Raw genomic sequence first — 15,975 nt, 5'->3', positions numbered from 1 at the left:
TGAGCTTTTCAGTTGCATAAGCTAATAAGCTTTGCACAAAATTGGTGACTGTGTTTTAAAGCATACTTTCCATATTTTTCTTTTGGTTCCCCTTCCCCAAATTAGATTTTTTGTACCTCCTTTCGAGCCCTAGTTTTAAAAATTGTTTTCCCAAATTTTTATTTTGAAAAATTTCAGACCCAAAGCAAAGTAGAAAGAATAGTATGGTAATGTCTTTCCCTCCTTGCCTAAGTTTACCAGTTGTTACTTGATGTAGATACATAAACTTTATTTCCCTAAGCCTTGTAAAAGGAAATCACAGACTTAGAGACACTTAATCTCTAAGAATAAGGACATTGTACTACCTAGCCACAATCTTTATCACATCCAAGAAAATCAACATTAATTAAATAATTATCCTCTATTGGGACATTATGCATTTGTCCCAAAATTGGCTTTTCTTTTTTAAGACAGGGTCTCACTCTGTCACCCAGGATGGAGTGCAGTGGCATGATTATGGCTCACTGCAGCCTCAGTCTTCCTGAGCTGAAGTCATCCTCTCACCTCAGCCTCCCTAGTAGCTGAGACTACAGGCATGCCACCACGCTGATTTTTTATTTTCAGTAGAGACAAGGTCTCACCATGTTGCCCAGGCTGGTGTTGAACTCTTGAACTCCAGCAATCCTCCTGCCTTGGCCTCCAAAGGTGCTGAGATTACAGGCAAGCCACTGCACCCAGCCAGCTTTTTTGTCAATCCATGATATGAAAGTGTATGCATTGCATATCATGATTATGTCTTTTATCTCTTTTAATATAAAATAGTCTCACCCTGTTCCCCTACTTTTTTTATTTTTATGACATTGACTATTTTCACTGAAGAGTCTAGGCCAATTATTTTAAAACTACTGATTTCCATGCCCAATAAATTGCTTTTAATCGAGGCATTTATCTCAATTAACAAGGACTTTGTCTCACATTCAAAGGTATTTAAATAAATTCACTTTCATATTTCTCTTCTTAAAGATTAAGGTAAAGTTTCTTTTGAATCTGAATAAATGGACCAAGTTAATGTTTGTGGATTTTATATTTAGTAAAATCTTAACAAAGCTCTTTTAGAATTTTTCTTCTAAATCTTACAGTAAACATTTACTTTAGATTTTCTTATATAAGTCAGGGTATAGATGAATGTTCATTTAGGTGGCCCAAATTCCTGATTATTAAGGGATGGTGATGAATCCCAAGTTATTTACCAGGGAAACCGATGATTCTAAGGTCTGTTAAGTTCTTTACTTTGCAGATTTTTCCTTAAACATTTTTAGACAGCAAATTAGGTAAATGGTCATTCTGACCAACTCTAGTAAGTCATTTTATGACAGTTTATAGGCTGAAAACTATTCAAGCCTTGCTTATGCCTTGCAAACAGTAATGAGATATCTAATTTGGCTATGAGATATTTAAGGGAATTTACTAGAGATTCTTATGTGAAATCAAACTATTTAGAAGTGCAGCAGAAAAGTTACTATAAGGTTAGTATCTGTGCATCTAAGTTTGTTGGTCAAAAATTATGTCAAGTGGACTAAATTTATACTTGAGTGAGGAAAAAAATTTAAATATTTATTTCATAAATGCTAGTAGATTGTATGAATTATCATCTTTCCGAAGCTTGTTTCATCATATGTTTACTGTTAAATGTTTGAAGAAAACCCTCGCTTTTGCTAAATGGTAGATGATAAGGACCAGACTTTCGTGTTCAACATTAAATAAATCATTGTCAGAATGAAATGTTTCCTGTTTGTCTTGAGGCTCAGCATCTTTAATGGCAAACTGTATTGCCCATGTCTTGGAGCTGTCACTAGTGCTGCATTTGTACGACTATATAGGGAAAATGATTCAGTTCCTCAGATGTGCATTTTGAAATTGAGGTCTTCATACTTGACTAGCTTTGACGGATTTGGCCTGTGATAGACTTTTTCCATTTGCTTTCAGTTTTGTTTTTTGGGGTATTTTTGTTGTTGTTGTTGTTGTTTTTTTTTTTTTTTTTTGAGATGAGGTCTTCATCTGTTGCCCAGGTTGGAGTGCAGTGGCATCATCTAGGCTCACGGCAGCCTTGACCTTCCAGGCTCAAGTAATCGTTCTACCTCAGCCTCCTGAGCAGCTGGGACCACAGACATGTGCTATCACACCTGGCTAATTTTTAAAATTTTTGTGGAAATTTACACAAAATTTAAATTTTTTGTAGAAATTTGTAGAAATCACCTGAGACCAAAAGACGCCCGAGAAATTCTTCTTACGTTGCCTAGGCTGGTCTTGGGTGATCCTTCTCCTATCTCAGCCTCACAAATGTTAGAATTACAGGTGTGTGCCACTGCACCCAGCCCCGTTTTCAGTTTTACAAACAGGAGATGTTCATAAAACACCAGAGATAATTCATTGCTTCAAACTATAACTATGGCATATATGTGAAATATTATTTTCTTAGGCTGAATGTGCTTAACTTAACTTTGCCAGATTTACATGACATTTGACCGGAAGCAACTTGTTTGTTTTTGAGGCAGGGTCTCATTCTGTTGCCCAGGCTGGAGTGCAGTGGTGCGATCTTGGCTCACTGCAATTTCCACCTCCTGGGCTCAAGTGATCCACCCACCTCAGCCTCCTGAGTAGCTGGGACTACAGGCACGTGTCACCAAGCCTAGCTAATTTTTTTGTGTATTTTTTTGTAGAGTCTGGGTTTCACCATGTTGCCTAGGCTGGACTTGAACTTCTGAGTTCGATTGATTCCTCCACCTCGGCCTTCCAAAGTGCTGAGATTACAGGCATGTGCCACCATGCCTGGCCTGGCAACTAGTTTTTTATTGTATGATAAGAGACTGATTTGACGCTGTATTATTTATTTGTTTCTTGGAACCTGTATGAAATGTTTGGGGGAAAAATTAGTTGGTATATTGTAGCCATTATTGTATTTGAACTTTTCATGAAGTTCTGTTTTGAGGTTTTAAAATCTTAACTGAAAGCACTCAGAAGTATTTCACATTTCTTTAATCATTTTATTCATATGGTTCTTATTATACCTTATGTTCTTTGGATTGTTTTCTGTTTTGTTTAGAAACCTAGAAAATGTATAGGGCTTTCATTGATCTTATTGAAGATTTTAACAGAGTTGTGGACGTAATAGATTACCTCTCAATAGCAGGGATAAATAATGGTTTTTGATCAAAAATATGAAATGAGTTGTTTGTCCTGAATGACCCCCAAGCAGGAAAGACTTGCAGCATTACCAGAATTTTTTCTTTTATCCTTTGTTGAAAGGGAAACTCCCAGGTAGAATGTGTAACATACAAGTTGGCATTAAAGATGTTTGTTGGTTTTGTGTTTAAATGCAAAGATGTTTAAATTACTTGAATAAAATATTTAGCTTTGGAAAGGTTTGCTATGATACTGTCATCAACTAATGTAGCCGAACCTGCTGCACTTCTAATAATACCCTTTAATTAATTATGGGTTATGCTTGTTTCTCAGTTCCTCTTTCAACCTGATCAGAACGCACCACCAATTCGTCTCCGACACAGACGATCACGCTCTGCAGGAGACAGATGGGTAGATCATAAGCCCGCCTCTAACATGCAAACTGAAACAGTCATGCAGCCACATGTCCCTCATGCCATCACAGTATCTGTTGCAAATGAAAAGGCACTAGCTAAGTGTGAGAAGTACATGCTGACCCACCAGGAACTAGCCTCCGATGGGGAGATTGAAACTAAACTAATTAAGGTAAACTAATTTTCACGGGAGAAAAAAATATATTAAAAAATTCAACAAAAGTCCATTTGTCCTGCTACTCCTTTAGTAGCACACAGGCAGTGTCAACTGGAACATCAATGAGTATTTGATATAACCTTTTTGTTAGCAGAAAATTAGTCACTGCTTAGGTTTTAAGTCTGCCAAAGTGGGACTAAGTATGCTTTAAATAGGTGTAGATTCTTCAGTTTCTTAGAATTCTAGATCCATGATGTACTTTAATTTTTAATGACTATATTTAGTTTTAACCACGACTTAAAAAGTAAATCTAAGCAAAGAACTCCCATTGCTCTCTGTCAGTTCAAGATAAAAAAACAAAAACAAAATAAAACAAAATCTATGTTAAAATTTGACCCATCAAAATTACTCAGTATTGAGCTGCCTAAAGCTGTTTTCCAGAAAGAAGAGACTTGCTTGCCTATAGAAGAATTCTCCTTTGATCATAGAGTCAGTGAATAATCAGGAAAGTAAAAGATAATACCAAAAAAAAAAGCTTTTTATTTCAAGTTCAATTTAGAGTTTTTGTTCTTATAATTAGCTACAAATGAGACTATACTGTCATTTGAATATGGGCAACAGGGAGCACTCAGAGAAGAAAGTGCCATGTCTTAGAGCATGTAGAAATTTCCAGCAAATTTCTTGATCCTTAGTGCAGTTTAGTTTTTAAATTACAGGTAGAGCAAAAGAAATATTTTTTTCTGCAATTATGAATGTTACTGATTACATTGTATTGGACTTCTTTTGTTTGTGAGAGATACGTACTCAAATTTCTAAATTATTTTGATAGTACAGACTCAGCAAGTACCAAGTACCATCTGATTTTGTGGATGGGAATTTCTATAAAATAGAATCATGGGAACAATTTGAAATATATATGTGTGTTTTTCATTTGGGTGTATCAATGTGTAACAGTGACCTTTTCTTTTGGCTTTAGGGTGATATTTATAAAACAAGGGGTGGTGGACAATCTGTTCAGTTTACTGATATTGAGACTTTAAAGCAAGAATCACCAAATGGGTAAGTAACCATCAAAAATCTCTGTATAAAAGTTGGTCATTTTCTTAGCTGCTTATTTCTGAGGAACAGAACAGCCTGTGAAATGTATCATTAATTCTCCAAAGGGATGTAGATAGTATTTCCCTACCTCTAATATTTTTCCTCTTCTTAGATGCAAAAATAATTGTTGCATCATGTTTCCCCTTTTTCAGTAGTCGAAAACGAAGATCTTCCACAGTAGCACCTGCCCAACCAGATGGTGCAGAGTCTGAATGGACCGATGTAGAAACAAGGGTAGGGGAAAAATTAAATATTTCTCTGCTTACTAAAATTAGGTTTGTCACGTTTTAAACTCCACAGCTCTAGATTTTTATGCTCTTTGAAAATGCTGAGGTATAATCTCACATTGCCAGTGCACCATTTAGGTCTATTCCTAGAATAACAAGAATCCACTTCATCAGGAACCCCCTTGCAACTGTTACTCCTGAGGAGAAGCTCTTGGAAAGAACATGGGAAGGTAGGGGTCAGGAGGCTAAGCTATGGCCTTAGCCACCAACTCTCTTCACGAACTTATCTAAAATGAGATGAGTTACCTAGATGACCTCTAAAGACCCTTCTGACTCACAACATTTGTGGCCTGTGCCAGAAATAAATTACAAGTGACTGATGTTTTAACATAAGAGTCTTTGCTGAACTAGAAAGCAATATTGCATTTCACTTAGGTGTAGAGCCCACTAAATAACTGTATTTTATAGACTATTGAGAGGAGCTGATCTTTTTCCTCTTGTCATTTTCCTCTCAGTGTTCCGTGGCTGTGGAGATGAAAGCAGGATCCCAACTGGGACCTGGATATCAGCATCACGCACAACCCAAGTGAGCACTGACTGTAACTGGGGTCTTGCTGTGTGCTTTTTTCCTCCTTTGGTCTTTACGTTATTCTACCATCTATCCACTTGTTGTTCAGAACAAATATATGGTTTTGGTTTTCCCCTTGGACGATCTGGGCCCCCACAGGAAGACTGCAGTAGGCAGCTGGAATACTGAGAGCCTCAGAAGGCTGGATAAGAGCAATCAGAGCTGCAAGGCAGGCGGTGGGGGAAGACTGGTGGCTCTTGTTCATATTCTGCCAATGCTCATAAAGCTTTCTGAGGCTGAACTGAGAGTACCTCTAAGGAGGGAAGGCTAAAGGCTTAAGTTGGGGACTAGACAGCTTTGTGTAAATCATTGTTTTCTGACTTGCTTCTTGGTCTTGGTGTAGCAATAAGTGTTCACTAAAATAAATAACACTGAATGGAAGAATTTATAGTAGGGAAGGAATTGTACATTTTCCTGTTCTGTTAAACTCATACTCAGGAGTCTGACCCAGTCTTTTTCCATATTTTAATAAAATCCCCTCTTTATAAATACATGCATTCATATATAAAATGTTATAAACGTATATATACATATATACGTAGATATAACATTTTTTTTTTTTTTTTTTTTTTTGGCGGGGTTTTGTTGTTTTTTGCCGAGTCGGGAGTGCAGTGGCGCGATCTCGGCTCACTGCAAGCTCCGCCTCCTGGGTTCACGCCATTCTCCCGCCTCAGCCTCCGAGTAGCTGGGACTACAGGCGCCCGCCACCTCGCCCGGCTATTTTTTTGTATTTTTAGTAGAGACGGGGTTTCACCATGTTAGCCAGGATGGTCTCGATCTCCTGACCTCGTAATCCACCCGCCTCGGCCTCCCAAAGTGCTGGGATTACAGGCTTGAGCCACCGCGCCCGGCCAGATATAACATTTTAAACATTTACATTCCTTAACGAGCAATTTAGAAGATTGTTGCAGCAGGATAAAGATGGAAATCCTGTTTTCTAAATTTAATACTAAGATAAGCATATTTTATAAAAGTTGTTTGCTTTCTCAGAGGGACTTCTCAAAGACCTTCTAAAGATTGATTTGCTATGAATGTGTTACTAATTGCAAAGTTCAACTCTAAGTGCTGGTTGTTGTGTTTTAGGCGCAAAAAGCCATGAACTGACAGTCCCAGTATTGAAAGAACATTTTCATTTGTGTGGATGATTTCTCGAAAGCCATGCCAGAAGCAGTCTTCCAGGTCATCTTGTAGAACTCCAACTTTGTTGAAAATCATGGACCTCAGCTACATCATACACTGACCTAGAGCAAAGCTTTCCCTATGGTTCCAAAGACAACTAGTATTCAACAAACCTTGTATAGTATATGTTTTGCCATATTTAATATTAATAGCAGAGGAAGACTCCTTTTTTCATTGCTGTATGAATTTTTTATAATGCTTTGTTAAAATATATTTCATGTATACTTATAAACTAATTCACACAAGTGTTTGTCTTAGATGATTAAGGAAGAATATATCTAGATCATGCCTGATTTTTTTATTGTGACTTTTCCAGCCCTGGTCTGAATTTCTTAAGGTTTTATAAACAAATGCTGCTATTTATTAGCTGCAAGAATGCACTTTAGAACTATTTGACAATTCAAACTTTCAAAATAAAGATGTAAATGACTGGCCAATAATAACCATTTTAGGAAGGTGTTTTGAATTTTGTATGTATATATTCACTTTCTGACATTTAGATATGCCAAAAGGATTAAAATCAAAAGCACTAAGAATTACGTAGTTGTGTGATGGCCGTTCATTCAGCATGTCCTCCCAGCATCTGGCACAGTGGCCTGCATTCACCTGGCACTCATTGTTTGTGGGACAAATTGAAAGATAGCACTAAAAAATACAAGATAATATGTTAAATGGACAATGCCTTTTTTATGTGACAACCATAATTATCTACATATTAAGTATGACTTCTAGACATTTAAACAAAAAACATTGGGGACAACATAAATTAGAAAAAATACTGTCGAAACTATGGTGAAATATCCCATTGCATGGGTGAACACACATTTTACTTGAATTTAATTTGGATTTGAGGCTGATTTTTTTTTTTTTTTTTTGAGGTGGAGTTTCGCTCTTGTTGCCCAGGCTGGAGTGCAATGGCACGATCTTGGCTCACCGCAACCTCTGCCTCCCGGGTCCAGGCAATTCTTCTGCCTTTTGTATTAGTAGATTATTCTGCTAATTCTGTATTTTTAGTAGAGACAGGGTTTCTTCATGTTGGTCAGACTGGTCTCGAACTCCCAATCTCAGCCGCCTGCCTCGGCCTCCCAAAGTGCTGGGATTACAGATGTGAGTCACCGTGCCCGACCACTTTTTTGTTTTTTTTTAACTAAAATGATAGTTTAATATTTTGTTATTCATAATAAAAGTGTGGTATTAGTCCTTGCCAAAAGCTGATTCAAAAGTTAAGGGAGAAGATAAAATGCACTAGTCACTCACAGTATAGTAGTAAACAATGTCATATATGTGTTTGTGTGTGTGTTGAGTTTTTTTTGGTGGGGAGGGGATGGATTTTTGCTTTTACTGCCCAGGCTGGAGTGCAATGGCGTGATTTCAGCCACCACAACCTCTGCGTCCCAGGTTCAAGCAATTCTCCTGCCTCAGCCTCCCCAGTAGCTGGGATTACAGGCATCTGCCACCAGGCCCAGTTAATTTTGTATTTTTAGTAGAGACAGGGTTTCTCCATGTTGGTCAGGCTGGTCTCAAACTCCCAACCTCAGGTGATCAGCCCTTCTCAGCTTCCCAAACTGCTAGGATTACAGGCGTGAGCCAACACACCTGGCCTATATGTGTGTTTTTAGAATGCTTCAGAACACTAAACGTTAAATTGCTATTGTAGTAGATACAGAATTTATTTCTTGATTTTCTTGTTTTTAAATTTTTTTTCAGAAACAGGGTCTTGCTCTGTTGCACAGGCTGAAATGCAGGAGTGCAATCATGACTCACTATAACCTCAAACTCCTGGACTCAAGTGATCCTTCTGCCTCAGCCCCCCAAGTAGTTGGGACCACAGGTGCTCAGCACCATGCCCAGCTAATTAAAAAAATTTTTATTTTTGTAGAGATGGGGTCTTGCTAAGTTGTCCAGGCTGGCTTTTTTCTTACTTTTTTGAGATGGGATCTCATTCTGTCACCCAGAAGGGAGTGCAATGACATGATCACAGCTGACTGTAGTCTCAGCCTCCCAGGCTCAAGCAATCCTCTCAGCCTCTTGAGTAGCTGCAACTACAGGCAAATGCCGGCACATCTGGCTAATTTTTTATTTTTGTAGAGATGGGGCCTTGCTCTGTGGCCTTGTCTAGTCTCAAACTCCTGACCTCAAGCAATCCTCCCAACCTGGCCTCCCAAAGTGCTAGGATTACAGGCATGAGCCACTGTACCCAGCCTGCTTTTTAAATTATTATTTAACAGAGACAGCCTGGGCATGGTGGCTCACACCTGTAATCCCAGCACTACAGGATGGCTTGAGCTCAGTTCGAGACCAGCCTGAGCAACATGCTGAAATCCCATCCCTACAATTTAAAAATTAGCCATGCATGGCGGCACATACCTGTAGTCCCACCTACAGGGGAGGCTGAGGTGGGAGGATTGCCTGAGCCTGGGAGGCAGAGGTTGCAGTGAGCTGTGATGGCGCCACTGTGCTCCAGCCTGGGCAATGGAATGAGACCCTATCTCAAAAAAAAAAAAACAAAAACACAAAGTAATAGGGACTGGGTCTCACTATGTTGCCCCAGGCTGGTCTTGAACTCCTGGGCTCAAGCAATCCTCCTGCCTTGGCCTCCCCAAAGTACTTGAATTGCAGGCATGAGCCACCATGCCCTGTCCCAACCCACTTAAAAAAAAAAAAAAAAAAAATTTTGCCAGACGCAGTGGTTCACGCCTGTAATCCCAGCACTTTGGGAAGCCAAGGTGGGCGAATCACCTGAGGTTAGGAGTTTGAGACCAGCCTGGCCAACATGGTGAAACCCCATTTCTATTAAAGATACAAAAAATTAGCCAGGCGTGGTGGCACGCGACTGTAATCCAAGCTACTCTGGAGGCTGTGGCAGGAGAATAGCTTGAACCTGGGAGGCAGAGGTTGCAGTGAGCCGAGATCGCGCCATTGCACTCCAGCCTGGGGAACGAGCAAAACTCCGTCTCAGGAAAAAAAAAAAATTTAAATGGCTTATTGCATAGTATTTTCAAAATATTAATGGGAAATTTTTACTATGATAGGAGAATATGGGGCAGTGGAATTTGTCTGAAGTAACTGTTGAATGCACTAAGTCCTTCAACAACACAAAAGGAAATGCATGAGTACTGACATTTTGCTTAGCTACTTCTCTTTAATAGCTGTGGTTAGTGCTTACTGTTTGATACCCTGTAAAAGTGCGTATATGTGGAGAAAACGACTATTTCCTCAGTGACCACAAAGTGCCACTTGCCAACCAGATCTGTTTTTTTTTTGTTTGTTTGAGACGGAGTTTTGCTCTTGCTGCCCAAGCTGGAGTGCAATGGCATGATCTCGGCTCACTGCAACCTCCGCCTCCCGGGTTCACGCGATTCTCCTGCCTCAGCCTCCCTAGTAGCTGGGATTACAGGCACCCGCCACCACGCCCAGCTATTTTTTTGTATTTTAAGTAGAGACGAGGTTTCACTATGTTGGCCAGGCTGGTCTCGAACTCCTGACCTCAGGCGATCCACCCGCCTCAGCCTCCCAAACTGCTGGAATTGCAGGCATGAGCCACCGCGCCCGGCAGATCAGTTTTTTAAGTACACTGCTGGAGGTACACAGTATTTTGGACTGGCTCATTGTAGCTTTGGAAATGTTTGGATTTTTAAATAGCTTTAAGCTTTCTTGACCAAAATTCCACTATAATGGCTTCTTAGATTTGGATGAAAACTCAGTAGCTTTATTTTTAAAAAGTTTGATAGCTTTATAAAAACTTTTTTAAAAAATTCGGGATATGAAAATATTTGTTTGTAGTTAAGATTGACCCAAATAGGACTCTAGATTGGTGGATTCCAACAGAAATGTTTCATCAGAGATGATTATTAAATAATGGGATGGACTAAATAAAGAAGGTTCCCGAAAAAAAAAAATCTTGAACTAACCTTCCAGTAAACTAAGCAAATTCCACGAGCAATGTAAAGGTGACCATTTTTGAAGGTAGGAATTTAAATTGGGTTCAGATAACAAATAACAGGTTGTATACAATTTACCCATAATCCCCCTTCCCCGAAGCACTAGGCGGTGAAGTTAGGCTTCTGGATTCCAAATCCACGCTCCACCGCGCGGTAACTACACTATCTTGGGCTAGTTACCGGCTCTAAGACTTAATTTTGCCATCTGCAAGATGGAGATAACATCCAACTCCTGCTGTGTGAGGATTACGTGAATCCTTGTAGAATGTGGCTCAGTGACTGGGATATAGTAAGCGCTCCACGGCTACTGCTATCATAATGCCGTTAGTTTGCTCGTCCTCCTACATCTACCTACATCTATCTATCTCACCCACGGCCCAGCGCTAAGCAGCGACCTCCAAGGTGGGACGCAGCCTTTACCCTCAGGGTCAGCGCCGGCTGGGAAGGCCGCGACCTAACTGGGAGATTACGAACAATGTCACCACGGCCACAGCGCAGCTCCTGCCAAGTCAAGCAGCTCATGGAACCAACGGCGGCGAAGTCCGAATACCTACGCAACCCTATCCTAAAAGTGTTTTTAACCGTCTCAAGTCCTATAATTTAACAAAATAAAGTGAGACCGTAACCGTTGGCGCTGAGAAACTTTCTCAACAGGAAGAACGAATCAGGCGTAGCGCGCAGGCGTCTTCAATCGGTCCTGGGTCCGCCTCTTCCGCCCGGTGCGGGCGCCGATTGGTCCGCGTGGTGACATAAGAGACTGCGCATAGGCGCGACAACCCCTTTCCTCAGCTGTCGCGAAGGTGCTCGGTCCTTCCGAGAAAGCTAAGGCCGCGTTGGAGTGAGGGCCTCACTTCATCCGGCGACTAGCACCGCGTCCGGCAGCGCCAGCCCCACACTTGCCCGCGCTATGGCCTCCGTCTCCGAGCTCGCCTGCATCTACTCGGCCCTCATTCTGCATGATGATGAGGTGACCGTCACGGTGAGTGCGGGCGCGGGTCGGCGGCCGGGCTGCCTGTGGGCGGCGACTCCCGCCTCTCCATGCGGTTCCCGGCTCCAGGCCGTTGGGCCCAGCACTTCCGGCCGGGGCCAGGCCGCGAAGACAGGCGGCATGGGGCGGGCGCTCCTCGGGACTGGGGCCTCTCGCAGAGCGGTACCTGGGCCCCCGGGACCACGTGCGGGCCCGGGGGGCGTGGAGTGCGCTTGAGGCTGGGCTCTCTGGCTCCAAGATCCTTCGTGTAGAAAAGCTTTTCCGCAGCGCTTGGGCACCCTGACCCGCGCCTCGTCTCTCCCAGGGACACGTACTCGGACTTCTTTCGGTATAATTGCCTTGAATTCCCCGGGTCGTGGAGGATAGCGCCCCAGCTCGGCTCCACCTTCCAGGTTCTAACTTAAAAATAGCTGCGTGACTCAGGCAAGTCCCAGCCCGTGAAACAGCAGTGATAGGCTCGCCTCATTGCAGGGCGCCTGGCACACATCTCTTTTGCTTGTGATAGAATGTTTGATAGAATATTTGAGCTGGTTAAACATGTCCTGTACACTTTTTATTGAGTGACTTGCCTTTGACTTGCAGCGTTTTGGAGATACTACATACGCTACGTTTTGATGGATTGACGTTTTTATTTGTTGTAGGAGGATAAGATCAATGCCCTCATTAAAGCAGCCGGTGTAAATGTTGAACCTTTTTGGCCTGGCTTGTTTGCAAAGGTAAGGTGATGGTGGCAAAGTGATGTGGTAAAGCCTGCTGATTTACGAGGGCAGGTGTACATGCTGAAGTACCTCCAGCAGTGCCATAAGGCCCCACAAGCCGCTGGATCTCCTAGGTGTATTTGGTTGCATTTATATCTCTAGGAGCTAATAAGATTTCAGTTTCTCAAGTCTTATGTTTCCTTATCAGACTCTGGTTTCCCTTTTGCTCTGAAACCATGGTCAAAAAAAAAAATCTGAATCAGGTCATTTATTCCCAAAAAGGATCACCCGGGAGATAGGTACTACCCATGTTAAAGTTGCAAGCAAATTCTTGCATTAAAACTATGGTTTAATGGACATTTGGGTTTAGTGGACTTCATTGACACAACAGTAAGTACTATGTGTTAGGATATAAAAGACTAATAAAGACGAGATTCCTGGTCATGGAGCTTGCACTGGCTATTTTCCATTGTACAGGTTACTTAATCTCTGGCAAGTTAAGCTGATAGCATCTAACTCCGGGGTTGTGTCCTCTAAAGAGTTTTGAAAGATTGTAAACATTGTACCTATGTCATCTTTAAGAGGCCTCTTTTGAAGTCCTATGTTTGTTTAGTAGACTGAAAATTTGAGTTCACTGTTAAGAGGAGACATGGAACTGTGGAAAGAATATTCATTTGAGTGTTTCAGGAAGTTTAGATTATTTTTTTGCCAACATGTTATTTGTAAAAGGAGGGAAATCAGCTACCTCAGGAGGTTCTTAACATATAGGAATGTAATTATCAGATTCAAAGCTGAACAGGAGTGTGTTGCCCTGTCTAACCTAAGTTTTGGCTGTTAGCAAAGAAAAGCCAGTGTCTAGGGTATTGATTCCAGGACCTTCCACTAATAACAAAATCCCAGGATGTTCCATCTCTTATATAAATGTATTTGCATATAACCTATGCACATCCTCCTGTATACTTTGGAAGTCTACATGTTTGGTACGCATGCTTTTCCACTGTTGAAACCATGGATGTGGAACCCACTGTATATAGTGTTAAGGGTTGATCACTGTAACCTGGAAGGGGGGATACTTTTTGTTTTTGGTACGTGAGCGCTGTGTAACAAGGACAGAACTGGGCATTTACCTATGCATGCACATGTATTGCAGGCCCTGGCCAATGTCAACATTGGGAGCCTCATCTGCAATGTAGGGGCTGGTGGACCTGCTCCAGCAGCTGGTGCTGCACCAGCAGGAGGTCCTGCCCCCTCCACTGCTGCTGCTCCAGGTAGGAAACATGGAGTTTCTAGTATTGGAAGGAGTGTAGAGATTTAAAAAAAAAAAAAGTATTATAGGTAAAATTGCCGTTAATTTTCCACAAGCAGATGATGTATGGAAATCCTAACACCTGACTGTTTTTTTTCTAGCTGAGGAGAAGAAAGTGGAAGCAAAGAAAGAAGAATCCGAGGAGTCTGATGATGACATGGGCTTTGGTCTTTTTGACTAAATCTCTTTTATAACGTGTTCAATAAAAAGCTGAACTTTACTGCTGTTGGTCTTGCCCATAGCTTGGGAATGTGCTCTGCAAAAATGGTGTCAGTTTTGTAATGTTGGCTTTCAACCTATTCTGCCATGACACAGGCTGGATTTTCCCTGCCACTGTTGCCAGATGTGAGATCATAGACAATCCTGATGCTAACAAGAAGGCACCTCATGGTACAGTGTTAAAAACTGCACTGGGGTGGCAGGAGGAAGGATCAGAGCAGATGCTTTGTCCAGGTTACCTGTATAAACTTGAGGATTATAAGGTGTGTCCCCTCCACTGGGGGCAGAGGGTAATACAGACCAGCATTAGAAAGCCTCCTGGGTAATTACCCTATACAACCCTGCCTAATAATGAACTTTGACCTATGCTGAATTGACTGCTACATCCCAAGGTTGTAAAGAAACTAAGACCTAGCTGTGTAATGTCTCACCAAATGCTTGGGAGTTTTACGGTAACACTGAAGGAGTGCAGAAAGTTTACTTCATAGTTTATTAAGGTCCCCAGTTACACAAAGTGGATAAAACAAGATTCAAACCTGGGTTCCCAAAGCTAAGAGCTTTTTTTGTTTGCCAATTAATACCATGAATGGAAATTTCGACTTTTCAGGCTTGGATTATATAATAAACCATGGGTATTGTGTATTCAGAGCAGCTAATGACATGCCAGGCACATGAATGAGTCTTATCCTTATCTGCATTAGCATTTAATAGATGAAGACATTCAGTGATGAAAAGCATGACTTCTAGCCGGGACTGTCATGTCAATGTGAAAAAGACCATTTGTATAAGTTACTGCAACTACTTGGGGAAAATGGCAGTTCTACTTCAAGAGAAACTACATGTGGACATGAGGATACATGCCTGGGAATGTTCAAAGCAACACTTTGAGCAAAGACTTTTTAAGTATATGCATCTGATAAGAGTAATAAATATAAAAGATGGGATGGTGAACAATTTAGGACCTTGAGTAAGGTGCAGTTAACAATGGGTAGGAGTATGTAGGTGTCAGTATTATAAGAGTTAAGTTTTTTGAGAGGGGTTCTAGGCTGGAATGCATTGGTGCAGTCATGGCTTACTGCAGCTTCAAACTCCCAGGCTCAAATCAATCATCCCACTTCAGCCACCCCCAAGTGGCTGGGACTACAGGCATGCCACCATGCCTGGCTAATTTTTTGTAGACAAACCTCAACCTCCTGGTGTCAAGCGATCTGCACGCCTTGACCTCCCAAAGTGCTGGGATTGCAAGTATGAGCCATCATGCCTGGCTAGTTTTGTGTTTTTAATATATGGCTTGAGCATCCCTTACCCAAAATCCAAAACATCAACATGACACTCAAAGGAAACGTTCATTGGAACGTTTTGGATTTTCGGGTTAGGAATGCCCAACCTGTATATTAAAACCATAGGCCAGGCATGGTGGTTCATGTCTGTGATCCCTGCACTTTGGGAGGCTGAGGCAGGAGGATCACTTAAATCCATGCCCGCCTCTACAAGAAATTTTTAAAAAATCTGTGCAGCGCGGTGGTATTCGCCTGTGGCTTCAGTGAGCCATGTTTGTACCATTATACTCGAGACTGGGTGACAGGGCGGGACCCTGTCTAAAATTATCTAAGATCATAAAGTATATATAAAAACCTTAGGTATATACAAATATTCCAAAGTCTGAAAAAAAATTAGAAATCTGAAACACAAATGGTCCCAAGCATTTTGGATAAGGGATGCTCAGCCTGTACTAAAGGGCAGTTGTGAACTAGTGAGGATGTGATAGCCTATATCCACATGTTAAGTGCCTGCTTTTCCTTCACCCATTAACAGCTAACATTAGCTAGGATTGCTCGTCTGTGTGGCATCTCATTGTTCACAACAGTCCCATGACAGGATGACCCCATGTTGGGGATGGGGAAGTGGAAGCTCTCAGGTTACAAACTAGTAAGTGGGTGGGTGAACCAGATTAAAACC

At 41.5% G+C, this 15,975-nt stretch overlaps 2 protein-coding genes across 10 annotated transcripts in view; both read left to right on the top strand.

Moving 5' to 3' along the window:
• The window catches only part of KIF23 (kinesin family member 23), a 34,873-nt gene extending 27,470 nt beyond the window's left edge, over positions 1-7,403 (top strand). For 3 of the 9 annotated variants that reach the window (XM_017960734.2, XM_009210497.2, XM_009210494.2), the window contains 5 exons: positions 3,496-3,747; positions 4,709-4,791; positions 4,983-5,064; positions 5,573-5,643; positions 6,769-7,403. In XM_017960734.2, coding sequence (XP_017816223.2) covers positions 3,496-3,747; positions 4,709-4,791; positions 4,983-5,064; positions 5,573-5,643; positions 6,769-6,784 — 504 coding nt within the window. In that variant the 3' untranslated portion in view covers positions 6,785-7,403. The remainder of the gene's footprint in view (positions 1-3,495; positions 3,748-4,708; positions 4,792-4,982; positions 5,065-5,572; positions 5,644-6,768) is intronic. The other 6 variants (XM_003901122.4, XM_003901123.4, XM_009210496.2 and 3 more) reach the window with 4 other exon arrangements.
• A 4,158-nt stretch (positions 7,404-11,561) lies between these two features.
• On the top strand, positions 11,562-14,017 carry RPLP1 (ribosomal protein lateral stalk subunit P1). The gene is made up of 4 exons (XM_009210502.3): positions 11,562-11,784; positions 12,435-12,509; positions 13,642-13,759; positions 13,899-14,017. The coding sequence occupies exons 1-4, from the start codon at positions 11,713-11,715 to the stop codon at positions 13,976-13,978; spliced, it is 345 nt and encodes a 114-aa protein (XP_009208766.2). The 5' UTR covers positions 11,562-11,712; the 3' UTR covers positions 13,979-14,017.
• Positions 14,018-15,975: the final 1,958 nt, after the last annotated feature.

Source organism: Papio anubis, chromosome 7 (assembly GCF_008728515.1).
Source record: "Papio anubis isolate 15944 chromosome 7, Panubis1.0, whole genome shotgun sequence".
Taxonomy (NCBI): domain Eukaryota; kingdom Metazoa; phylum Chordata; class Mammalia; order Primates; family Cercopithecidae; genus Papio; species Papio anubis.
Note: the sequence above shows the minus strand (reverse complement) of the source record. Positions and strands in the feature narration are given on the sequence as shown.

Coding starts and splice junctions, on each gene's coding strand:
- RPLP1 (XM_009210502.3), top strand. CDS start 11,713: ATGGCCTCCGTCTCCGAGCTCGCCTGCATCTACTCGGCCCTCATTCTG. Junction 12,510..13,641: donor GGCCTGGCTTGTTTGCAAAG/GTAAGGTGATGG, acceptor CATGTATTGCAG/GCCCTGGCCAATGTCAACAT. Junction 13,760..13,898: donor CTCCACTGCTGCTGCTCCAG/GTAGGAAACATG, acceptor TTTTTTTTCTAG/CTGAGGAGAAGAAAGTGGAA.